Below are 26,869 nucleotides of genomic sequence, written 5' to 3' on the forward strand. Positions count from 1 at the left end.
TGAGTTTTCGGTCACGCATATCTTCAGGTAAGTGAGGTTTTGGCATTTCAGAGTCTTTTTAAGGTTATTTTGTGCAGCGTTATGTATTTGTTTGAGGATTTACATTTACATTTACATTTATGCATTTAGCAGACGCTTTTATCCAAAGCGACTTACAACTCAGGAGAACAGGAAGCGATCCGTCAAGAAGAGGCAACGAAACACAAAAAGTGCCCTAAATACCAAGATTTGTACACTGCTCAGAGTAGCAAAGACCAGAAAAGGAAAGGAGAAATAGAATTTTTTTTTTTTTTTTATGTAAGATTAAGTGCTCATGGAAGAGATGAGTTTTTACCTGTCTTTTGAATGAAGCGAGTGATTCTGTTGTGCGTATGGAGGACGGAAGATCGTTCCACCAACCAGGAACAATGAAAGAAAAAGTTCTAGAGAGGGATTTCATGCCTCTCTGTGATGGTACCACAAGCCTTCGCTCATTAGCTGAGCGAAGGCTTCTGGTGGGTGTGTAGATGCGAAGGAGTGAGTCGAAGTATGCGGGTGCTGCGCTTGTGGAAGATCCATGAGCAAGAGTCAGGGCTTTGAATTTGATCCGGGCAGCGAGTGGTAGCCAATGCAGAGAGATGAATAGAGGTGTGACATGAGCCCTTTTGGGCTCATTGAATACAAGACGTGCCGCAGCGTTCTGGATCATTTGCAGCGGTTTGATTGCACAAGATGGAAGTCCAGCCAGAAGCGCATTACAATAGTCAAGTCTAGAAATGACCAGGGCTTGGACAAGAAGCTGTGTTGCATGCTCTGTAAGGAATGGTCTGATTTTCCTGATGTTGTGCAATGCAAACCTGCATGACCGAGCCGTCTTCGAGATGTGGTCTTTGAAGGACAGCTGGTCATCAAAGATTACTCCAAGATTTCTGACCGACCCTGAAGGAGTAATCAAAGATGAACCTAGCTGGATGGTAAAATCATGTTGTATGGTGGGGTTAGCAGGGAAAACAAGCAGCTCAGTCTTTGCTAGATTGAGCTGCAGGTGATGTTTTTTCATCCATGCCGAGATGTCCGCCAGACAGCTTGAGATTCGTGCAGCTACTGTGGGATCATCTGGTTGAAATGAGAGGTAGAGCTGTGTGTCATCAGCATAGCAATGATATGAGAGACCATGTGCCTGAATGATGGCTCCCAATGATGTGGTGTAAATGGAGAAGAGGAGAGGTCCAAGCACTGAGCCCTGAGGAACCCCCGTGGTCAGTTGATGTGTTTTGGATACCTCTCCTCTCCAGGAAACCTTAAAAGACCTACCTGTGAGATAGGACTCAAACCAGTGGAGTGGAGTCCCTGTGATGCCCAGGGATGAGAGGGTGGACAGAAGAATCTGATGATTCACAGTGTCAAAGGCAGCAGACAGATCAAGGAGGATGAGGACTGATGGTGTGGTGTCGAATTAGCCTCAGTTGAGTGTATTTACCATTTCAATCCCGTGTGCAATGCAGCACACAGTCACCGAACGAGTCATTGATTGATGATTTAAAACTCCGGACTAATTTTCTTGCATGCGTCTGTTTTTAACGCGCCTCAACTATCGTACAGTCTGACATTCATGACAGTTTTGATCGTACAGTGTGACATGGCTTACAGCACTGATTATGTTTGTACAGCCTGACATGGAACAATCGTAAAGGACTATAATAAATCTAAAAGTGTGCATCCGGGTTAAGTTTTGTTGCGGCCGCAACAAAGTTAGTTAGGTTTTTTTTGGCGCAAAAAATACATTAATAAATTCAAATCTTAACCTGGCTAATGATAAATTACATTGATTAAAATTATGACAGAATTGTATTTTTGGTTGAACTATCCCTTTAGTTTAAGATTTATTTTAATCATAATTATGCAGACCTAGCTTCCAGGTTGTATTGCTTTTAACATTATTTAAATGTAACTTTTTATTGTAGGTGCAGCTGGTTGAAACAACGCCAGTCCCAGCAACACACTTCCAACACTGATTACTGTCACAATTCACCAGTGCGAGTGGCCGTGCTCACCACCAGAGGTATGGGGGTAATATTGTTGCATTATTCCAAACAAATATATTGTTATCCACAAATAAATGTAAAGCTATTCACAAAAAATAAATAATTTCACAAATCAAGAGAATGAGATCCAGAAATATATGCGGGAGTTTCACAAAAATAAATTAGATTCACAAATAAATACAATGATATTTGTGAGTAACAAAAAAATCCACACATGTCAAAAACACACAACTCTGCCTTGCATAAGTTGCATTCATTTGTGAATCGGTTCCTCTTCATTTGTGGATCTCGTCTTGCGCATTTGTGGATAGCAGCACTGCACGTGGGTTTTGAAACATTTCTAGCGTCTAGACTCAAAAAAATCTACAAATATGTAGACTCCACCCACCGTCTACTCAAGCCAATCAGATGACCAATTGTAGCATGTTTTTGCTCCAACCAATCACGTTTTGGCCAATGCCCCTGAAAAACAGAGTTATGACCACTGATCTATATAAATCTATATATCTATATAACTATAATAGGTTGAAATAGGCGCAAAATCTCATGTTTATTCAATGGTAGTTTGATTTGCTCAAATAGAAATTGAGGCCTGCCTCCAATTCTGTCCTCCTTCCAATAAAGGCCTGGACCGCGATGTGCTTGAGTAAAATAAAAGCCCGGGCCTATATTAGAGGATTTGCGGTAGGATCATTTATTTGGGAATATTCTCATAGATTATACTCAATTTAGTTCTAATCAATAAAAACATTATTCAGCTTGCAGAAATATAGAAAATAATTAATAACTTAATGTGAATTCTTCCAAATAAAAAATATGGTAAGAAAAACTCAGAGATAAATCCCCTCAGTCTGTTGACCCCAATGAAATGAGCTTTAAGTGTGAATTTACAGGAGATGTGAAGACATCATCATAATAAATGAGGTGAAAACAGGAACTATTGAGATGAAATAAAGAGTCTTTTCAGCAGCTCTGTTAATATTGATGAGCCTCAGACTATCAACACTCATTCAACAAGACATTCAGGATCATCAGCAGATCATCTCACTTTATTCTGACTGTTTGCTCTTACAAACACATTATTCCACTCAGGATATATGACAAAAGACTATTAAACTGCTCCACTGAAAGACAACTTTCACTTTATTGCAATACAAATTAGAAATATAGGCCTATAGTATAATTATATATATTATTTAAAATGTAAAAAATATATATAATTTTAACACTTTTGAGTAAATATTAGAATATTTGATCTGGCAGAAAAAGAAAAAAAGGTTAAAGTAAATTAGCCAAATCGAATGATCTGAAACTCAGTAGCCACTCAGGATCACTTTAGTAACTGTAGTTAAGTTGTAAAAAATGAAAATAGCCTACTAGTAAAAATGTGAATCTGCAATCCTGGCGTCCAATAAGCGTGTGCGTTTGCGACTGATGACGTCACCGCTCGCTCGCCCCTCCCCCCATTGAGTTTCTTCGTCGAGTCTCTGAGGTGAGTCCAGCAGTTCGCGGTATTTATCCTCATATTTACACACCATCACACACACTTTATACAGTTTGATGAAGCGACAGACTTACTATGTAAGTTTATTTATTTTTATGCTTTCAACTTTTTTCACCTGTTGCTTACCATTACTTATTTTCTGTTGTCATTTATTATTTAAAAAAACAAATATAGCATAGTAGGCCTAACTGAAATATTTTTGATTTGGCCAGATAAGCTCCTTCCACACTAGAGTTCATCATCAGTGAAGCTCCTCCCACAGCAGTCACATCATCAGTGAAGCTCCTCCCACAGCAATCACATAATCAGTGAAGCTCTTCCCACATCAGCTGATCAATAAATGCTGGAATATTTCCATCAGTCTACAAGTGAAGACGAGCATCAAAGCATCAGGAAGAGCTGAAATCTGCAAAGACTGAGTGAATTAAAGAGGACAGTGAGAACACGAGTGATCCAGAACCTGCAGAATGAAACACACTGAAGATCCTGAAGAACAAAGAGGTTGGTGTTTATTCTTCATTCATTCATGATGCTGGAGAACATTCATGATAGGAAGACTCAACACTTCAGCACATTTAGATATGCAGTCACACTATCTAATATATTGTTTTCTTGCTTGTGTTCAACAAATGGTCAGTAAAGGGAGAAACGTTCATATTGATTGTCAACATCAGGTCAAACTAAATATTATTTTAGCTTTTGTATGATTCACTATTTTTTTGCAACCATGTTACCAAAATATTGTACATTTCTCAATATGGTTTACAGTATAGTGATTTTGACTTTGATTTTTTTTCTAGTAATTGACAGTAAACAACGAATTTAAACAAAATATATAAAGTAAATCCAGAATGGCTGACAGGGTTTTAAGCAAAACTTGCTTAATCTGATTTATAGTTACTGATAAAGTTTTATTTCTCATAAATTATTCACAGTTATAGAGATTATTCTTCTCACTGTAACTTTGGTAAAACGGTTGATGAATGTGATCAACACTGTACAGTTTGAGACGATGGACTGAGATTATTTTCTTGTCCTCCTCCCATCATGTTTCAGAAAGAGCCCCGATGATGTCACTTCCTTTGCGTTACAATTTTGAGAAATGCTCTTTTATTTCAAATGAGGAAAATCATGGCAGCCTTAACAAGGTTGAGTAAAACATGTAGGACACGGATAATGCTAATAAAAAACTGTGCTCCAAAATGTAAACATATACAATCTACTCCACTTAACTGTGCAACTGATATACTGAAAATTAAATGAATACATTTTTATTTGAATTCAGACGTGATGGAAGAGAGCGAGGAGAGTGAAGAACTGAGAGAAGTGAAGGAGAAACATCATGTCAAACCTGGAGAAAAACCTTTGAGTCGCTCAAAGACTAAAAAGACATTTATAAAGAAAACAAGAGCCAAGAAATCTACAACCTGCACTCAGTGTGGAAAAAGTTTCATAAGCAAAAAAGATCTTGAGCGTCACATGAGGATCCACACCGGAGAGAAGCCGTTCACATGTGATCAGTGTGGGAAAAGATTCACCCAATCATCAAACCTTAAGGCTCACATGAGAGTTCACACAGGAGAGAAGCCGTACTCATGTGATCAGTGCAGCAAAACATTTATTGATACATCAACCCTGAAGAGACACCTGAGAGTTCATACGAAGGAGAAGCCACATTCATGTTTTGTGTGTGGAAAGAGTTTTTCACAGCTTCAACATTTACACACACATGAGAAAATACACACTGGTGTGAGAGAGTACATGTGCTTTGAGTGTGAGAAGACTTTTACTACAGGGAGTAAGTTAAAACAGCACCAGAGGATTCACACTGGAGAAAAACCTTACATGTGTTCACACTGTGACAAGAGATTCAGTCGGTCATCAAGTAAGAAAAGACATGAGAGGATCCACAGCAGAGAGAAGCCGCACACGTGTGATCAGTGCGGGAAGAGTTTCTCTATTAAAAGTTACACCTGAGAGTTTATACAAAGGAGAAGCCACATTCGGAAAGAGTTTTTTACGGCTACAATACTTGCATAAACATCAGAAAATACACACTGATGTATGAGTGTGGGAAGACTTTTACGACAGTGTACTGTTTAAAACTGCCCCAGAGGATTCACACTGGAGAAAAACCTTACAAGTGTTCACACTGTGACAAGAGATTCAGTCAGTCATCAGATCTGAAAACACATGAGAAGATTCACACTGGAGAAAAACCTTACAAGTGTTCACACTGTGACAAGAGATTCAGTCAGTCATCAGATCTGAAAATACATGAGAAGATCCACACTGGAGAAAAACCTTACAAGAGATTCAGTCAGTCATCAGATCAGAAAATACATGAGAAGATCCACACTGGAGAAAAACCTTACAAGAGATTCAGTCAGTCATCAGATCAGAAAACACATGAGAGGATCCACAGCAGAGAGAAGCCGCACACGTGTGAGCAGTGCAGGAAGAGTTTCTCTTTTAAAAGTCACCTGAAGAAAAACATGAAGATCCATGCAGTGGAGAAACCACATCACTACAGTCTGAAATAAGAATCTTCATCTTTATGTGCTGAGCAACAAAGTTAGTTGTTGACAGAATTTTTTGACTGCTTGGAAAGTTTCTCATCTTAGCAAGAAAGTGTCTCATTATTACAAGACATGGAGCCGTTATTACGAGAGTCTCATTATGAGATGTTAAGTCATCAGTTGCTTTCACACCACAGACTGTACACAAATCTTCCTCACACGGAGGGATTGACTACTTTGACTACTGAACCCCTTAAGCCGGGCATACACTGTGAGATTTTCGTCCGATTTCGAGCCGAATTCTGACTCGTGCGACTCTTTTTTTTGTCTCGGGACGATTTTCAGGTTTATCGTGCGTCGTTTGTCGTGATGTGTTCGTGCAGTGTACAGGGGGAAACGAGAGGCGCCAAACCTCTCACGATCAGAAATCGGATGGTCGGATGAATTTCTGGCGCGTCAGAAATTCTGCTCGCCCCTCGTGAGGTTATCGCACAGTTGAAGCAAAGCCACGAACTGATTGCCCTATTTCACCTCACTGCGCCTGCGCGAAAGCAGAAGTTTAACCATTTAATTTTTAAAAGCGTTAAGGAAGAAAACGATACGAGGGAGATCTTTAATTATGTAGTCAGCTATCAAATAGCAGAAATTAAGTAAACTGTTGTACCTCCAGTTTGTGTTGTATATAGCCAGTGCCTCTTATTAATTTAGCTAGTTGATCATTAATTTACTTGTTTTACTTTCACATTTTATTTATTTTTTAAATATTAATTAATATTTAGCCTAGGCCTACTTAATCTTATTATGATGGAAAGTGGGAACCGTGGTCAATCTTGACACAATGTCATGTTGTTGTTTTTTTCTTCTTTTTTTCCCCCTTTTCCCGTTTTAATTCATGAACGCGAGTCAGTGGATATCACGCAATGTGCAAACGCAGTCTCAAACCTACAGAAAGTGAAAGTAAAATCTGACAAGCTTTCGGCGCATATTCTCAGACAAGATAGAGATGAATGTAATTCAACATGCTGATAACGTAGCCTACTGCCTTAAATTATTTTCTTAATATTTCTATTTTGGTCCATATTGTGAGAAAAAAATAGAAGAGAAGTAGGCCCATTTTGTGTTAAACAAGTTGTTTTTAGATAAATCTGCTCTTACTTTTCATTGAGACGGACATTATTGCAGTGTTCTGACATTATAATCATATAATTATAGACCTATAATTCCTTGTTTAATCGGGCTAAATGTTTTTTAATAGTGAGGAGTAATCTATCTATTATTTTATTATGCAGTGTGTCGATTATGCATTCTGAAATTGTTGGGGGGAGGGGGACAAATTAATGTAATATTAGTTTAATAATAAAAGGCCTACTCTAGTAATAATAATAATTTTATACATAAAATCTAAATCCTCTTGATATCAATAGCTGATGCATTTGATAGGCTATCTCTCTATAATACACCATGGTCTATCGTCGCCAGGGGGGTTTTACTGCGCATTTTTCACCCGTACAGTGTGAGCAGTCAAGACGCACTCGACGGTCGGACCGCACAGTGTGAGCACATCAATCATGAGCTTTGGCTTTACATCGCATGCGATCTAGTCATACAGTGTGAGTAGTTAACCTTGCTGAAATCGCACAGTGTATGCCCAGCTTAAGGTATCAAAATTTGGGGCCGTTTTGGTACTTGTATTTGATACTCAATGTTATCGAGGTAATTCGGTCAATGCCTAAAAAGTATTTTGCTCTATCCCCAGCCCTACACATTTAGTGTTTTCACTTAGTTTTGTGTTATTTGTCACTCTGTGTCGTCATGTACTCTGACTAAATCTCATCATTCACAATGTTCAGGATGTGTTAATTCCTCTTCTGCCAGCTCTTCTTGTGTGAATCCAGATGAATTGGTCAAGCTTTTTAACAGTACCTAGACTTCTACCTTCCATCCAAGATGATGAAGAAAATACATCCTTTTACAAAACCTTGATTCCTTGACTTACCTTAAGGATATGCAGTGATGGATTAACTTTTAATAAAGTTTACTTTCATCCCCCGCACGTTTACTGGGTCTCCCCGATCCTAGTCGACCCGCTTCGAGCGCGATTCGAACCAGCGTTACCTGCGCGAGGGCGGGCAAGTTAACAGGGACGCTAACGACAGCTTTCTCTACCTCGGTTGATTCAGCGCTTCTTGAGGTCACGGGCAAGTGTATTTATACATAGAAACCAATGTGAATACATCAAGATTTAAATTCAGAGACAAAAAATAATTATGCATGACCTGCTGTCCTTTTATTCATATCTAAATATGAGGAAGGGGGCGCTCTCACAGAAAGTCCAAAAGGGGATTCGTAGAAACTTACTGTCACGCTGGAGCTGCAGCTAAAGGAAACCGATCGTTATGAGAGATGAAACGTGACGACGACAATCAGACGATTGCGACAATATATGCTTTATGTGTGTTTTTCAAGCCTCAATGTAGGCTATTTATTGACAATAAAGTAGGCCTATATCATATATGAATAATGCAGTGCTAACGGACAGCTCATCTTCAGCTCACCAAAGCTGCATTTATTTAATCAAAAATACAGTTAAAACAGTAATGCTGTGAAATACCATTACAAATGAAAACAGCCTTTTCTATGTGAATATAGTAAAGTGTAATTTATTCCTGTGATCAAAGCTGAATTTATCATCATTACTCCAGTCTTCAGTGTCACATGATCCTTCACTAATCATTCTCATATGAGGATTTCATAATCAAGAAACATTTTTGATTATTATCTGTGTTGAAAACAGTTGTAGTGCTTAAAAATGTTGTGGAAACCATGATACATTTTATTTTTCAGGATTCTTTGATATGAGAAGGTTCAATGGATAGCATTTATTAAATAAATTATCTTTTGTTATATAAAAAATATCACTTGTGATCAATTTAATGTAGCCTATGTCTGATCAACAAAAGTATTAATTTCTCTCTTTTTTTAATTTTAACACAAATGTTTGAATGGTATGCAAAATGAAGCAGCACCATGAGCAGCAAAACTGATTTCAACACTGATAATAATCATAAATGTTTGTTGAGCATCAAATCCTCATGTGAATGATTAGTGACACTGAAGACTGGAGTGAGGATGATAAAATCAGCTTTGATCTCAGAAATACATGACACTTTACTATATATTCACGTAGCGAATAGATGATGTACATCAGAATAATATTTCACTGTATTATGTTTTTTACTGCATTTTTAATTAAATAAATGCAGCATCCTCTGGAGCCGGCAGTGGGAGAACATATAACTTTAATGAAAACTGGCTGAAAATGTCCCCATGGCTGGTTTACGAGAACAACCTTATGTTCTGCAAATATTGTAGAGGGCAGAAACAGGCTGGAAACTCTTTGTTTGTGTCAGGTAATACACATTTGAAAAGAGATAGCGTAACGAAACATAAAATCTCGCAGCAGCATATCCAGTGTAGAGATATGTACCTGCTAAGACAGGAGAAACCATAGGGCATGGTGTCAGCAGCCTTAAGGAGGCAAGTGCTGCTATCAGAGGAGGAGAAGAGGAGGCAGCTGCAAATAAAGATGAACATTGCATACTTTGTTGCGAAAGATGAAGAACCTTTCGTTTAGTTTGGGCTGCTTCTCAGACTCCACAGCAAAAACGGAGTTGATATTAATCCCACATATGACAATGTTAGATGTGCGGAGATGATCGGTCAAATTGCTGACATAATGAGAGAGAGCCTGTGTCACAGGTCGGAGCGGACCACCAGTCACGCTCCTCCCTCTACGTCCACCCCGAGGAGTTCCCAAAAGGCCCCAATGAGCAGACAGACGAGGGGGATAATAAAAGTATAACAAAACTTTATTTTAAATTAAAAATGCAAAAAGGGAAGGGGATAACTAATAAAAACTTCTACAGCTGGAGGGTGAAGTGGGCAGCTCGGGACACCGGCGTCAACTTCTGGCCGCACAGGTAGATGCTCAGAACTTGGTCTCTTCAACTCACAGGTAGGTACTCTGAACTTAGTCTCTTCGTCTCACCAAAGGGCATACAGAGAGGTACACAGGGCTCTAGCTTTTGGGCATACAGCTGGGTATACAGGTGAGTACGCAGGCTTTAAGGCGTACAGGTAAGTATACAGGGGAGTACACAGGGCTTTAGCTTCTGGGCGTACAGGTGGGTATACAGGTGAGTACACAGGCATTTTTGCTTTTCACTATTCAGAAGAGCAATCAGGTGACGGTACAGAGCTTTAGCTCTTTGACATACAGGGGCGAGGGGGGCAGGTAAGAACACAGCGATGTTCGGCTTACTGGTGGAGGGAGGCAAGTACATCCAATCTCCGTCTCCTCAACAGCTGAGCAGGGCATCAGAGCATGAACTGGCATCTGGAAACACTCAACAATAGAATGGTTATACGTGAGGATAACCAGAGAATTCCCCAGCGGCAGTAAGTAAATACAAACGCTCGCTTTCTTAACACCAGGCACAGTAATCAAAGCCAGCTCTTACTTCCACGGCCACAGCGCCACCACCAGACAATAAGGAAGGTAGAACAGTCCCCCAGTCATTGACATGTGTTGAAGGGCTGTCCGGCACCAGCACTCGGCTCTTCTCAGGCAGGGCTCTTTCATCGGCCTAGAACACGATCACTGACAAACACTAGGAAAAAACACTGCACTCCAATGTTCCTGGTGCACACACTCAAAAGAAATCACCCATGCACTCCATACACTCATAGTGATACAAGGCCAGTGGTACGTTTCCAGCCTGGGCTCCGAGTCCTGGCTAATTGTGTTAGGCGTGGGACAGACACAGAGGAGATTGAGGCCACGAACCAGGGACTCCTTCCTCCTCTCTTGCTACCTCCAGCAAGAAAACACTGGTACCAGCAGATTTTGTTGAATCTGAGGATCTGGGCAGATTAGCTTCACTCTCCTTCTTCTATTGTCTCTCTAATTCGATCCGTTTGTTGTATCCTCCAAACATCCAGTATTCACGTCCATTCTTCATCTCTCATGAATCCTCTGGTGTCCAAGTAACTTCTCTCTCTCTCTCTCTCTCTCTCTCTCTCTCTCTCTCTCTCTCTCTCTCTCTCTCTCTCTCTCTCTCTCTCCGTGTTTCAAACATAAATCTCCTTCTCCTTCCACCACAGCCTGCAAGTCCAAACAGCCGTTCTCACCCCCACCCCAGTTACCTCCGTCACCCTCCCGGCGAACACCCGGAACAAACTTCGCACTATCACTGAACTACTTGTCAAGACTCATCAAATCTCATTGCTACCTTCTAGAGCACTGGTTCCCATTTGCATTCCTAGAAGTGCACCAACTGTGCACATTTTGCATGTCTTCTCAATCAAACACACCTGATTCAGGTTATCAGCTCATTATAGTGACTCCAAAACCTGATCTGGGTGTGTCAGACAAAGGAAATATGCAAAATGTGCACCGTTGGGGGGCCTCCAGGAATGTGGTTGGGAACCACCATTCTAGAGAATCACCAGTGTTTTATGATAATCTTCTTTGTTTTGAAATACTTATATTTATTTATATAACAATTGAATATATATATTTTTAGTAGTGCACTGGTGGACAGTCATGAGAGTTGGTATGCCGTTGCATTCATATGATTCCAGGAGGTTACTGCAAGCCTTTTTTTGGGGGGGGGGGGGGGGGGGGGGGGGGGGGTAAAAGTCAGTGATGCATTGATGGAAAAAAGTCTAAATTACTCAGTTATTATACTGAAGATGGCAAAGCTTTGCAAGCATAATATTTGTTCCTTTCAGTTATGTTTTAACACAATGCAGAACATTGGTTCTATGGGTGAACTGGAAACCTTCAATATAAAAAACATTATTTCAAAATAATGCTTTAAACAGCATGACAGATGGAGGTCAGTTGCTTTGGAAATTCAGGACAAAACCAAGCAAAGAGCCAAATTCCTGTATAGTGCAGCTCATATAAAAACAAGCACATCCATTGTCTGGTGATATCCTGGACACATCCATTAATGTGAATGATTCTGTTGAGAAATGTCTCTAGCATGAGGTTTCTGTTCTCGTCATTGTAAGTCAAATGAGCCAGATTACAGAGACTCTCACCTATTGTCTTTATTAGCTTGTGTAGCCCATCCCATTCTTTCAATAGTTATGCAGATTGGATTAGGACTTGTGGAACTCTAGAGTCTGGGGCAGGTAACTACACTTCACTGACCACGTAAAGTGTATATAAACTACAATGAGACTAGCTGAATTGATGACTGGAGCATCACAAACAATCCTCAAAGAATCCTGCTGAAGATACGTCAAGTATCCCTGGCCTCAGTGTCTGAATTTCAAATCGTTGCATTGACTTCCATTCATACACTTATGAATGCGGGACACTGACACACAAGCTCAAGTGATTCTCACTTCATTCCTGTTCAAGTTTACAGTGTCTGCAGAAACCCTCTTACCCAAAGTTACAGTAAGAAGAATAAGCTACTGTGGATGACTGTTATCATTTACGAGAAATGACGCTTGATCTGTAACATCAGTATTTGCTTGAGTTATGCTTACATACCCTGTCCACCATTTTTAACTTAATTTACTTGATACAGCTTGGTGGTTAGGTAAAACAACAAAAATCCCATTTATATTTATCTAAATATACTGAAGTGTTGAGTCTTCCTATCATGAATGTTCTCCAGCATCATGAATTAATGAAGAATAAACCCCAACCTCTTTGTTCTTCAGGATCTTCAGTGTGTTTCATTCTGCAGGTTCTGGATCACTCGTGTTCTCACTGTCCTCTTTATAATGCTGGGTTATTTGATCACATTTTAAACACCATTGGGTAGTTTCAAATTTCCAGTCGTTGGGTTAAACCTACTGGGTCGCAATGCTTGGTTGATTCTACCCAGCGCTTGGTTATTTCACTTGCTTTCCGCCTTAATTTGTTTAAATTCGCACCCAAACTGTCATTTTGAAAGGACAATGCAAAAGGCAAAGCCACTGCTTGCAGATGTTTTAAGATAAGTTCATATATTTTCACTAATAATCATTTTAATTAGCATAATTATAGTTTTTTTCTTCTTTGGCACCAATTCTTAAGCTTACATGACGTTAAGACGACAAAAGTTTTACCTCAGAATCCGATGCAATGTACTGACTCGTGTTAGTTTAGGTAACTTAGGCATGTGAGACGATATTAATACAGTTTGTGATTACAAAGAACCATGATACCCTTACGAAAATTAACCATGGTTGCATGTAGGGATGTCACAAGTACCGGTACTTCGGTACCAAGTACATACTGAAATGTTAAAAATGTGACGATAGTATCTGTATAGCATCGACTCACAAGTAGACTATATTCGGTCCTACAGCTGCCTTCAGTCGCGTCACGCAGGGCTCAGACTGTAGCCGAATATATACCAGTGTCTGTGTATATTAAATACTATTTAAATATTACTCTTCCATGTTTTGCGTCTCTGTATGAATGACAGGGGCGCATGTCATATCATGAACACAGAGACTCAAAAGTCACGGCAAACCGTCAAAATAAAAGTTTGATTTAATCGTGAATAAATTGACAGAATATATTAGGTTTGTAGTTGTCATTGTTGCCAACTCATTTTTAACACATTTGTGTATTGTACCATTTGTCAAGCAATAGAAATAATGGTTTTAACAGTCTAAACATGCGTTCTTCATTTGTTCCTTCATGATTGTCTAGTTTTACAGTAGGCTAATGCACAGGAGATTTTTTAAGAACAACCCAGCAAGAATAACCCAGAATAGCAAATCCATTAATTGTAAAACATTGACTACATTATGGGTTTTCTCAACAGCCCAGCCTGCTGGGTTAAAATGCCACTGGGTTAATTTAACCCAGCATGTGTTCTGTCCAATATTTACCCAGCGCTGGGTTGCCAATTGGGTTGTTTTTAACCCAGCCATTTTTAGAGTGTACAAATAAATTGATAAATATATTTAGATTGAACAGGAAGAATTATTATCAGAACAAATTGGAACAGTACCAGAGTAATATCCAAGAGATTTGGAAAGTAGTGAATACTATAATCAAGAATGGGCCTAAAAAAGCTGAATTTCCTAACTACTATGTGAAAGATAATTTAATTATTAATAAGACTCAGGAAATTACAAATGCTTTTAACAATTTCTTTGTAAGTGTAGGACCTACATTGTTCAACCAAATTATTGAACCAAAAGATACAAATGGAATTAATGAACAACTTATAAAACCAAATCTAAACAGTGTAGATGAAAATGAAATAATTGGAATTGTAGAAAAATGTAAAAATAAAAGTAAAAATCAAGCTTGGTGAGAGTCAGTATAACCTCAGAGGAATAGGTATCTTTAAAAAAAACAGTGTGAGATAAACAAATAAAAAAAGTAAATGTATTTCAGTCAGAGGGGTAAATCTGGAATAGTTTACATGATAAATTAAAAGGGTGTTATATAGTAAAATTATTTAAAAAAATGTACAAATCTAGAAACATTGAAAAATATAAGGTATTCGAATTATAAAAATGAATGAATAAATAAATGTATTAATGGAATTAATAGGATTATTACTATAACAAAGGTGTGCACTAATGGGAAGATGATTAACCTTATTTAATTCTGCTTTAATTTAAGTTTTAGGTAAAGTAAAGTATAGTATGCATGACTTTGTTTTCTTCTTGATATATTGTCCTATGGTAAGAGGGCTAGGCATAATAAGTTCAGACTTCAGCCTAGACCCTTTCGGTCTTTGTCCTTGTCTTTGAAATCTTGAAGGATTATTTTTTTGTTTTGTTTTTGTATTATTTTTTGTTTTTTTTGTTTTGCTTTCTCTTTGGATAAATGACTGAATAAACTAAGCTAAACTAATTCTGGTATTTCAATATACTCTGTCATATTCCACCAGCCCTTGGTCCCCTTGTCTGTCTGTTTATAACAACTAACAGTTTTCTAAAGAATTATCCCTTTTTTACTTAAGCTCTTTGAAGAAAGCATACAGCATGAGACCCCCCTCCCCCCAAACTCTCACTCAAGGTTTAATTACTTTAATCCTGAAACCCAAGAAAGATTTACTTTTAATTAACAATTTGCGTCATATATCTCCGCTTGACAATTGTCTATTAAAGATTGCACAGCCCCCTCCAGTTAGATCTGAAGTTACATATTTTTAGGCATTGTGATCACAAATCTAAATAAAAGTACCTTGAACTTTGACCCTGTTATAATAAAATCTCAGAAAATATTTAATGCATTTATTCTTCATTCTTTCATGATGTCTGAGAATTGATTGTCAACCTTGGGTCAAACTAAATATTATTTTAGCTTTTATTTTACATTTATTTTATATGATTCACTATTTTTAACAACCATATTATCAAAATGTTGGACATTTCGCAAAATAAAGACAAGACATTTTTTTTTTTTTTTTAGTTTTAGTGGAAAAAATCAGTTATATTAAATTTAATAGGGATTCAGAAATATGAATAATTACATGATTAGTAATTAAGGGAGCAGGAGATAAGATCTTTTTTTTTATTGTCCATCTTCATCTTCCTTCATTCCTACTAAAGGAGCAATGTGCTCCAGCACTGGTGGATGAAGACATGGGCTGTGTGCAGTGTGATATTCCTGCTCATGTTCATGTCTCTTGCACTTCAAGAAATCCGTTAAATGATGTTAGAACTTTATTCAGGAATTCCCCAATAAACATTACTAAAGGGAGATGCATTTTTAAGAATGTAGATTTATTTTTCTAATTACAGTCAGTAACAATACAAATCAAACGCAAATAACAAGCACTCAAAAGAAGTCAGTCAAGAAGCATTAATTAGGCAGTTGATGCTGCTTTCCACACCACTTTTAGACATCCACTTGCAAACTTCATCATTTTGAAGTGGATTCAACTTTGTGAAGTGGACAAGGGAAGTTTATATGGACAGACCCTTTTGTCTACTTTTGTCTACTTCATATGTACACTTCAGGCAGCTTCATATAGCACAATGCAACACGATTGTGACGTGACCGCATATCGCGTTTAATTTATCTCACCACAAACAACTCTATGCTGTTAAAACAACCCAAGCACACCTATATACCTATAGAATGCTGCATTAAACTATTTCGTAAAGGAAAAAATAATAATAATCAACTCCATAGTGGATTCCAAGTGATCAATGGCTTAGGGCATTCCAGTTCAGTCCATTGCAATGGTTCGGTCAGTAGTGGACACTCATGCAACGTATGAAATGACGCACATCCGAGTGAACGAGACTTAGGGAAGTTGCACTCTAAAAAATGCTGGGTTAAAAACAACCCAATTTGGGTTGAAAATGGACTAACCCAGCAATTGGGTTGTTTTCACCCAACGGTTGAGTTGTTTTAACCCCGCAATTGGGTTGTTTAATAACCCAATTGCTGGTTTAAAACAACCCAATCTCTGGGTTAAAACAACAATTTAACAATTTTGCCAATTTTTTTGTTACCATTTTTCAACAGACTTGTTAAACTCATGAAGGTCCACCCCTAAACCAAGCCCGCAGTGAATTAGAGCAAATCAGGTACCGCGGATGACAATGCCCATCATGGTTTGAAAACGCCCCACTGATTGGGAAACACCCACTTGTGTTCTGCAGAGAAACACACCTGCATGATCTTGTGCTCATCAACTACAAATCACTGTTAGTTCAGTGTCACTGTCTCCACCCGTGTGTGCTGCCGGCTTTCATCACAGCTTCAATGCTGATCCAACACACTTTAAACATTGAAATGTCAATCTCCACCAAAATGATTGTCTGGATCAAAACTCAACATTGTATCAATATCACCATGCTGTCTGGGGTGGTTTCTACACCACATGGATCTTCATGTGTTTCTTCAGGTAACTTTTAATAGAGAAACTCTTCCCACACTGATCACACGTGTGCGGCTTCTCTCTGCTGTGAATCCTCTCGTGTGATTTCTGATCTGATGACTGACTGAATCTCTTGTCACAGTGTGAACACTTGTAAGGTTTTTCTCCAGTGTGAATCCTCTGGTGCCGTTTTAACTTACTCCCTGTAGTAAAAGTCTTCTCACACTCAAAGCACATGTAGTCTCTCACACCAGTGTGTATTTTCTCATGTGTTTGTAAAGTTTGCAGCAGTGAAAAACTCTTTCCACACACAGAACATGAATGTGGCTTCTCCTTCGTATGAACACTCAGGTGTCTCTTCAGGGTTGATTTATCAATAAATGTTTTGCTGCACTGATCACATGAGTACGGCTTCTCTCCTGTGTGGATATTCATGTGACTTTTAAGGTTTGTTGATAGATTGAAACTTTTTCCACATTGATAACATGGGAATGGTTTCACCCCAGTGTGGATCCTCATGTGAACATCAAGAGATGCCTTTTGACTGAAACTCTTCCCACATTGATCACATGAGAACGGCTTCTCTCCTGTGTGAACTCTCATGTGAATATTAAGATTACGTTTATTTGAAAAGCTCTTTTCACATTTATTGCATGCGTACGGCTTCTCTCCGGTGTGGATCTTCATATGTTCCTTAAGATTTTTTTTGTATGTGAAGCTCTTCCCGCACTGATCACATGAGAACGGCTTCTCTCCGGTGTGGATCCTCATGTGAAGCTCAAGATTAAATGTGTTAGTGAAACTCTTTCCACACTGAGTGCAGGTTGTAGATTTCTTTGCTCTTTTCTTCATAAATGTCTTTTTAGTCTTTGAGCGACTCAGAGGTTTTTCTCCAGGTTTGACATGATGTTCCTCCTCAACTTCACTCAGTTCTTCACTCTCCTCACTCTCTTCCATCAGGTCTGAAACCAAAGAAAAATATATATTTGATAAATGACAATATTATCTAATGTAATAATTAGCATTTCAAATTATGCAGCATTGCCATGATTTTGGCACCAAATTTTATTTGACTAAAAACTGTCATTTCTAAGGGCCTTTTCTAAAACTATTCGTGTGGGTTCATAACATGATTGTAGAGCCGCTGTAGTGAGATGGGCTTTGTAACGACGTCTTTAGTGCCTTTATGGGTCTTGAGAGAGGAAATGACATTGGTGTCAATGGAGGCCTTTCTGAGCCATCGGATTTCAACACTAATATCTTAATTTCTGTTCCTAAGATGAACAAAGGTCTTACGGGTGTCCAACGGCATGAGTAATTAATGACAGAATTTTCATTTTTGGGTGAACTAACCCTTTAAGTCTGTTTGACTGACATGTTACGCAAACCAATCACAGTTCGTTTTGTTCTGATTCATGTATTGGGGTGCAAAAATGTACTTTGGGAGCTAATTTGACCCGATGTTGACAATCAATATGAAAGTGTCTCAAACCTCCCTCTACTGACCATTTGTTAAATTCAGTACCTATTTGAGAGTGTAACTGTTTCTCTAAATGTGCTGAAGTGTTGAGTCTTCATATCATGAATGTTCTCCAGCATCATGAATGAATGAAGAATAAACACCAACCTCTTTGTTCTTCAGGATCTTCAGTGTGTTTCATTCTGCAGGTTCTGGATCACTCGTGTTCTCACTGTCCTCTTTAATAAACTCAGTCTTTGCAGATTTCAGCTCTTCCTGATGCTTTGATGCTCGTCTTCACTTGTAGACTGATGGGAATATTCCAGCATTTATTGATCAACTGATGTGGGAGGAGCTTCACTGATGATGTCATTGTGTGGGCGGGGCTTCACTGATGAGGAATTCCAGTGTGGGAGGAGCTGATCTGCCAAGATCAAAAATATTTTTGTTACTGAATTTGTTTTAAAACTAAATGATAACAGAACAAAAATAATGTAATGAAATTATTCCAAATATAAATAATGATAAGAAAAAAATGAAAGCATAAAGAAAGAAATAAACATACATTTAGTAACCAACAGTTTGTTTGTTTTTTCAATTCAACTTTATTTCCAGACTCAAGGTCCATTAGAGAAGAGACATACAACAACTAACACAAAATTACAAACAGTACAAAACATTTAAACGAAACAATTATACCAGTACTTACATAAACTGACTTTTTTAAACTTGACCCACAAAGGAACAGTATTAAAGGAAGTACAGTTACTCTAAAAAGGTTAATCTTAACCTGATCTGAAAACATATGACATTCTCACCAACATATTTACTTGACCATATAACATTAGTTGTAATGCCCATTATATCAGTACAGGAAACCTTTTCCACTTCATACAGTTCATTCTTTAGCCAAATGAACAAGGCAGAATAATGTCTTCTGAGTTCAACTATATTCTCGGCTCCAGAAATAGAGCATGGTAATATCACATTATTCCTATTCGATGTTCTTACATTCTTCCAGAAATCATTTACATTATAATGTAACAGATTTTCTGCCACTGCTCTCATAGTTTGTTCATCAAATCCCCTCAGTCTGTTGACCCCAATGAAATGAGCTTTAAGTGTGAATTTACAGGAGATGTGAAGCCATCATCATAATAAATGAGGTGAAAACAGGAACTATTGAGATGAAATAAAGAGTCTTTTCAGCAGCTCTGTTAATATTGATGAGCCTCAGACTATCAACACTCATTCAACAAGACATTCAGGATCATCAGCAGATCATCTCACTTTATTCTGACTGTTTGCTCTTACAAACACATTATTACACTCAGGATATATGACAAAAGACTATTCAACTGCTCTATAGGACAATTCACCATGACGTCACAACAGTAATAAATGTTCGTCCGGGTGGCAAAAGCCGAAGCGTTCCTATGGCAACACTAGGAAATTGCTTGGGATTCAGACATAGTTAATGTGGCAGAGGAGACACTCAACATAGGGTGCACTAAAGGCACAACTACCTAGGTTAGAGTAATGCAAATTTAAAGAAACCGACTACGCCACTCTGACAGCACAGAGATTAATATACTTTATATTAAGGCACGCATGTTGGTTTCAATAGTAAGGAACAGAGACATGAAAAGAATCATACAAAAGAATAATTTTATTAATACAAAAAAGCAGCTCACATTAAAAGCATATCAAACAGGGCATGCTCCACCATCAACTCACAATGCTATTGTCAGGGGAGAAATACATTCTTAGAAAAGACATCGAATCACCACAAATTAACATACACACATTCAAAAGCTTTGGCTGAGGGCTGATAGGCAAGGAATACAGCCACACAAGTGTAAATATGCTCTTATAACTCACACACAAAATCCGTGCATCTCACTTCACACAACAGTGTTCAAACCACCACCAACACACGGAAAAAGGATTCCTGGCTGAAGCCCTCAGCACCTAGCAAAACAAGTATTATAATTTCTCACACACACACACAAAATCGCAATTAGAAGAATTCAAAAATAAATCAAATCAATACAAGCACAACTGAAAAGTAATAATAACAATAATAAACAAAAACAAATAAATTACAGAAAAACTACAAGTTCATGAGAATCGATGGGGTCACTCACACCGGTGCGCCTAAATATTTTTTCACAGTCGCACGCAGTAATTTTTAGGCGTAAATGCGCCCAAAATGGGCGTTATGTAGAGCCCTGAGTGTCTGTGTATATTAAATACTATTTAAATTTTACTCTTCCATGTTTTGCGTCTCTGTATGAATGACAGGGGCGCATGTCATATCATGAACACAGAGACTCAAAAGTCACGGCAACCCGTCAAAATAAAAGTTTGATTTAATCGTGAATAAATTGACAGAATATATTAGGTTTGTAGTTGTCATTGTTGCCAACTTATTTTTAACACATTTGTGTATTGTACCATTTGTCAAGCAATAGAAATAATGGTTTTAACAGTCTAAACATGCGTTCTTCATTTGTTCCTTCATGATTGTCTAGTTTTACAGTAGGCTAATGCACAGGAGATTTTTTAAGAACAACCCAGCAAGAATAACCCAGAATAGCAAATCCATTAATTGTAAAACATTGACTACATTATGGGTTTTCTCAACAGCCCAGCCTGCTGGGTTAAAATGCCACTGGGTTAATTTAACCCAGCATGTGTTCTGTCCAATATTTACCCAGCGCTGGGTTGCCAATTGGGTTGTTTTTAACCCAGCCATTTTTAGAGTGTACAAATAAATTGATAAATATATTTAGATTGAACAGGAAGAATTATTATCAGAACAAATTGGAACAGTACCAGAGTAATATCCAAGAGATTTGGAAAGTAGTGAATACTATAATCAAGAATGGGCCTAAAAAAGCTGAATTTCCTAACTACTATGTGAAAGATAATTTAATTATTAATAAGACTCAGGAAATTACAAATGCTTTTAACAATTTCTTTGTAAGTGTAGGACCTACATTGTTCAACCAAATTATTGAACCAAAAGATACAAATGGAATTATTGAACAACTTATAAAACCAAATCAGTGTAGATGAAAATGAAATAATTGGAATTGTAGAAAAATGTAAAAATAAAAGTAAAAATCAAGCTTGGTGAGAGTCAGTATAACCTCAGAGGAATAGGTATCTTTAAAAAAAACAGTGTGAGAACAAATAAAAAAAGTAAATGTATTTCAGTCAGAGGGGTAAATCTGGAATAGTTTACATGATAAATTAAAAGGGTGTTATATAGTAAAATTATTTTAAAAAAAAGTACAAATCTAGAAACATTGAAACATATAAGGTATTAGAATTATAAAAAAATAATTAATTAATTAATTAATTAATATGATTATTATTATAACAAAGGTGTGCACTAATGGGAAGATGATTAACCTTATTTAATTCTGCTTTAATTTAAGTTTTAGGTAAAGTAAAGTATAGTATGCATGACTTTGTTTTCTTCTTGATATATTGTCCTATGGTAAGAGGGCTAGGCATAATAAGTTCAGACTTCAGCCTAGACCCTTTCGGTCTTTGTCCTTGTCTTTGAAATCTTGAAGGATTATTTTTTTGTTTTGTTTTTGTATTATTTTTTGTTTTTTTTTGTTTTGTTTTCTCTTTGGATAAATGACTGAATAAACTAAGCTAAACTAATTCTGGTATTTCAATATACTCTGTCATATTCCACCAGCCCTTGGTCCCCTTGTCTGTCTGTTTATAACAACTAACAGTTTTCTAAAGAATTATCCCTTTTTTACTTAAGCTCTTTGAAGAAAGCATACAGCATGAGACCCCCCTCCCCCCAAACTCTCACTCAAGGTTTAATTACTTTAATCCTGAAACCCAAGAAAGATTTACTTTTAATGAACAATTTGCGTCATATATCTCCGCTTGACAATAGTCTATTAAAGATTGCACAGCCCCCTCCAGTTAGATCTGAAGTTACATATTTTTAGGCATTGTGATCACAAATCTAAATAAAAGTACCTTGAACTTTGACCCTGTTATAATAAAATCTCAGAAAATATTTAATGCATTTATTCTTCATTCTTTCATGATGCTGGAGAACTTTCATGATAGAAATATTGAAGCACTTCAGCACATTTATATTTGTAGTTAAACTATCAGACATAATAATTTCTTATTTGTTTTCAACAAATGCTCAGTAAAGGAGAAACGTTCAAATTGATTGTCAACCTCGGGTCAAACTAAATATTATTTTAGCATTTATTTTACATTTATTTTATATGATTCACTATTTTTAACAACCATATTATCAAAATGTTGGACATTTCGCAAAATAAAGACAAGACTTTTTTTTTTTTTTAGTTTTAGTGGAAAAAATCAGTTATATTAAATTTAATAGGGATTCAGAAATATGAATAATTACATGATTAGTAATTAAGGGAGCAGGAGATAAGATCTTTTTTTTTTTATTGTCCATCTTCATCTTCCTTCATTCCTACTAAAGGAGCAATGTGCTCCAGCACTGGCGGATGAAGACATGGGCTGTGTGCAGTGTGATATTCCTGCTCATGTTCATGTCTCTTGCACTTCAAGAAATCCGTTAAATGATGTTAGAACTTTATTCAGGAATTCCCCAATAAACATTACTAAAGGGAGATGCATTTTTAAGAATGTAGATTTATTTTTCTTATTACAGTCAGTAACAATACAAATCAAACGCAAATAACAAGCACTCAAAAGAAGTCAGTCAAGAAGCATTAATTAGGCAGTTGATGCTGCTTTCCACACCACTTTTAGACATCCACTTGCAAACTTCATCATTTTGAAGTGCATTCAACTTTGTGAAGTGGACAAGGGAAGTTTATATGGACAGACCCTTTTGTCTACTTTTGTCTACTTCATATGTACACTTCAGGCAGCTTCATATAGCACAATGCAACACGATTGTGACGTGACCGCATATCGCGTTTAATTTATCCCACCACAAACAACTCTATGCTGTTAAAACAACCCAAGCACACCTATATACCTATAGAATGCTGCATTAAACTATTTCGTAAAGGAAAAAATAATAATAATCAACTCCATAGTGGATTCCAAGTGATCAATGGCTTAGGGCATTCCAGTTCAGTCCATTGCAATGGTTCGGTCAGTAGTGGACACTCATGCAACATATGCAATGAAGCACATCCGAGTGAACGAGACTTAGGGAAGTTGCACTCTAAAATATGCTGGGTTAAAAACAACCCAATTTGGGTTGAAAATGGACTAACCCAGCAATTGGGTTGTTTTCACCCAACGGTTGAGTTGTTTTAACCCCGCAATTGGGTTGTTTAATAACCCAATTGCTGGTTAAAACAACACAATCTCTGGGTTAAAACAACAATTTAACAATTTTGCCAATTTTTTTGTTACCATTTTTCAACAGACTTGTTAAACTCATGAAGGTCCACCCCTAAACCAAGCCCGCAGTGGATTAGAGCAAATCAGGTACCGCGGATGACAATGCCCATCATGGTTTGAAAACGCCCCACTGATTGGGAAACACCCACTTGTGTTCTGCAGAGAAACACACCTGCATGATCTTGTGCTCATCAACTACAAATCACTGTTAGTTCAGTGTCACTGTCTCCACCCGTGTGTGCTGCCGGCTTTCATCACAGTTTCAATGCTGATCCAACACACTTTAAACATTGAAATGTCAATCTCCACCAAAATGATTGTCTGGATCAAAACTCAACATTGTATCAATGTCACCATGCTGTCTGGGGTGGTTTCTACACCACATGGATCTTCATGTGTTTCTTCAGGTGACTTTTAGTAGAGAAACTCTTCCCGTACTGCTCACACGTGTGCGGCTTCTCTCTGCTGTGAATCCTCTCATGTGTTTTCAGATGTCCTGACCGACTGAATCTCTTGTCACAGTGTGAACACTTGTAAGGTTTTTCTCCAGTGTGGATCCTCTCGTGTGATTTCTGATCTGATGACTGACTGAATCTCTTGTCACAGTGTGAACACTTGTAAGGTTTTTCTCCAGTGTGAATCCTCTGGTGCCGTTTTAACTTACTCCCTGTAGTAAAAGTCTTCTCACACTCAAAGCACATGTAGTCTCTCACACCAGTGTGTATTTTCTCATGTGTTTGTAAAGTTTGCAGCAGTGAAAAACTCTTTCCACACACAGAACATGAATGTGGCTTCTCCTTCGTATGAACTCTCAGGTGTCTCTTCAGGGTTGATTTATCAATAAATGTTTTGCTGCACTGATCACATGAGTACGGCTTCTCTCCTGTGTGGATATTCATGTGACTTTTAAGGTTTGTTGATCGATTGAAACTTTTTCCACATTGATCACATGGGAATGGTTTCACCCCAGTGTGGATCATCATGTGAACATCAAGAGATGCCTTTTGACTGAAACTCTTCCCACATTGATCACATGAGAACGGCTTCTCTCCTGTGTGAACTCTCATGTGAATATTAAGATTACGTTTATTTGAAAAGCTCTTTTCACATTTATTGCATGCGTACGGCTTCTCTCCGGTGTGGATCTTCATATGTTCCTTAAGATTTTTTTTGTATGTGAAGCTCTTCCCGCACTGATCACATGAGAACGGCTTCTCTCCGGTGTGGATCCTCATGTGAAGCTCAAGATTAAATGTGTTAGTGAAACTCTTTCCACACTGAGTGCAGGTTGTAGATTTCTTTGCTCTTTTCTTCATAAATATCTTTTTAGTCTTTGAGCGACTCAAAGGTTTTTCTCCATGTTTGACATGATGTTCCTCCTCAACTTCACTCAGTTCTTCACTCTCCTCCATCACGTCTGAAACCAAAGAAAAATATATATTTGATAAATGACAATATTATCTAATGTAATAATTAGCATTTCAAATTATGCAGCATTGCCATGATTTTGGCACCAAATTTTATTTGACTAAAAACTGTCATTTCTAAGGGCCTTTTCTAAAACTATTCGTGTGGGTTCATAACATGATTGTAGAGCCGCTGTAGTGAGATGGGCTTTGTAACGACGTCTTTAGTGCCTTTATGGGTCTTGAGAGAGGAAATGACATTGGTGTCAATGGAGGCCTTTCTGAACCATCGGATTTCAACACTAATATCTTAATTTGTGTTCCTAAGATGAACAAAGGTCTTACGGGTGTCCAACGGCATGAGTAATTAATGACAGAATTTTCATTTTTGGGTGAACTAACCCTTTAAGTCTGTTTGACTGACATGTTACGCAAACCAATCACAGTTCGTTTTGTTCTGATTCATGTATTGGGGTGCAAAAATGTACTTTGGGAGCTAATTTGACCCGATGTTGACAATCAATATGAAAGTGTCTCAAACCTCCCTCTACTGACCATTTGTTAAATTCAGTACCTATTTGAGAGTGTAACTGTTTCTCTAAATGTGCTGAAGTGTTGAGTCTTCCTATCATGAATCACTGCATGAAAAGTGGGATTTTCGTCCCCGTAAACGGCCGGAAATCTCCCTGATTTTCGACAATTAACGTCAGTTTACAGCCTGTGAACGTCGCGTTCGTCTGTGCCACATATTGACGGAAACGAACCATGACGTATGTGGAGCTTGCGGAGGCATGCTGGCGCCGGCGCTAATGGCTCTAATTAGCATATGAATAGCAGCTCTGGGCGGCGCCTTGCCGGAATGGCTTGAATTTCCTCACTCAGTATTGGTTGAAACTACTACATTGAAACAAGAAATATCACTCGTGATTGGTTGGCAGATCTGTTACTATTGGTCAACCTGGGTAATAAATTAATAAATTTAAACCCCCAAATTATAATAATTTTACACACATATAAAATTATGATTTGCATATTATTTTTTAATTGTATATATTCATATTCATGTGATATGCTATTATGTTTTATATTCATGTCATTGTTATCCTATGGACTACGCCATTATAACCATCAAGGACATTCATTTATTGAGGAAAGGAAAATATGCCAGGGACGTGCAGTTTATTCAAAGAAAGAGCTTTATTAGAACAAACACACAACCAAATGCAAAACGTTTGAGATCTGCCCACACAACAATAGGAAGCTCACGAGAAGCCCAAAATCCTACAGCACCATGAAGTCTCTGTTTTCCGCTTCAGAGCTGTAGGTAACTAGCGCCATTCTGTCTGATTTCAGTCCATTTTTCAGACGTCTGTCGTGCGTTGCCCTGTTCTTTGGAATCGCCTCTAATCTCGATTGCAGCGTGGCACAGAGCTCGGCGAGCTCCTGGCTGGTCGAACAGTCCATCCAGACACCGCGCGAACGATGCCGTCTTCCTCATCAGACATCAGGTCTATGGTAGCGCACTTCCAAAGGCCCACCTCATCCTCAGCTAACACACTCTTTCTTGCTTGTAGCAGCTGTAAAAACAACCAATAAAGACAATCAGTATTGCGCGATGTACTGCGTAAAATGCACCTGAAAAATAGTCACACTGACCAAAAACGGATCTAATCTAATAAATCTTACCCTCTTTCT

General features: G+C 37.9%; 2 protein-coding genes across 2 annotated transcripts; one reads left to right on the top strand and one right to left on the bottom strand.

Annotated features, from left to right (window-relative positions):
- The first annotated feature begins 4,818 nt into the window (after positions 1 to 4,818).
- On the top strand, positions 4,819 to 6,071 carry LOC137048146 (zinc finger protein 271-like). The gene is made up of 2 exons (XM_067426170.1): positions 4,819 to 5,494; positions 5,620 to 6,071. Exons 1-2 carry the CDS (start codon positions 4,819 to 4,821, stop codon positions 6,069 to 6,071), a joined length of 1,128 nt encoding a protein of 375 aa, XP_067282271.1.
- Positions 6,072 to 16,906: 10,835 nt separating this feature from the next.
- Positions 16,907 to 25,535, bottom strand: LOC137048154 (zinc finger protein 658B-like). The gene is made up of 6 exons (XM_067426182.1): positions 25,520 to 25,535; positions 24,889 to 25,185; positions 24,147 to 24,720; positions 23,860 to 23,924; positions 17,448 to 17,874; positions 16,907 to 17,363 (listed from the first exon to the last, which is right to left on the bottom strand). Exons 1-6 carry the CDS (start codon positions 25,533 to 25,535, stop codon positions 16,907 to 16,909), a joined length of 1,836 nt encoding a protein of 611 aa, XP_067282283.1.
- Positions 25,536 to 26,869: the final 1,334 nt, after the last annotated feature.

The sequence above is a fragment of the Pseudorasbora parva genome, chromosome 2 (genome assembly GCF_024679245.1).
Source record: "Pseudorasbora parva isolate DD20220531a chromosome 2, ASM2467924v1, whole genome shotgun sequence".
Classification (NCBI taxonomy): domain Eukaryota; kingdom Metazoa; phylum Chordata; class Actinopteri; order Cypriniformes; family Gobionidae; genus Pseudorasbora; species Pseudorasbora parva.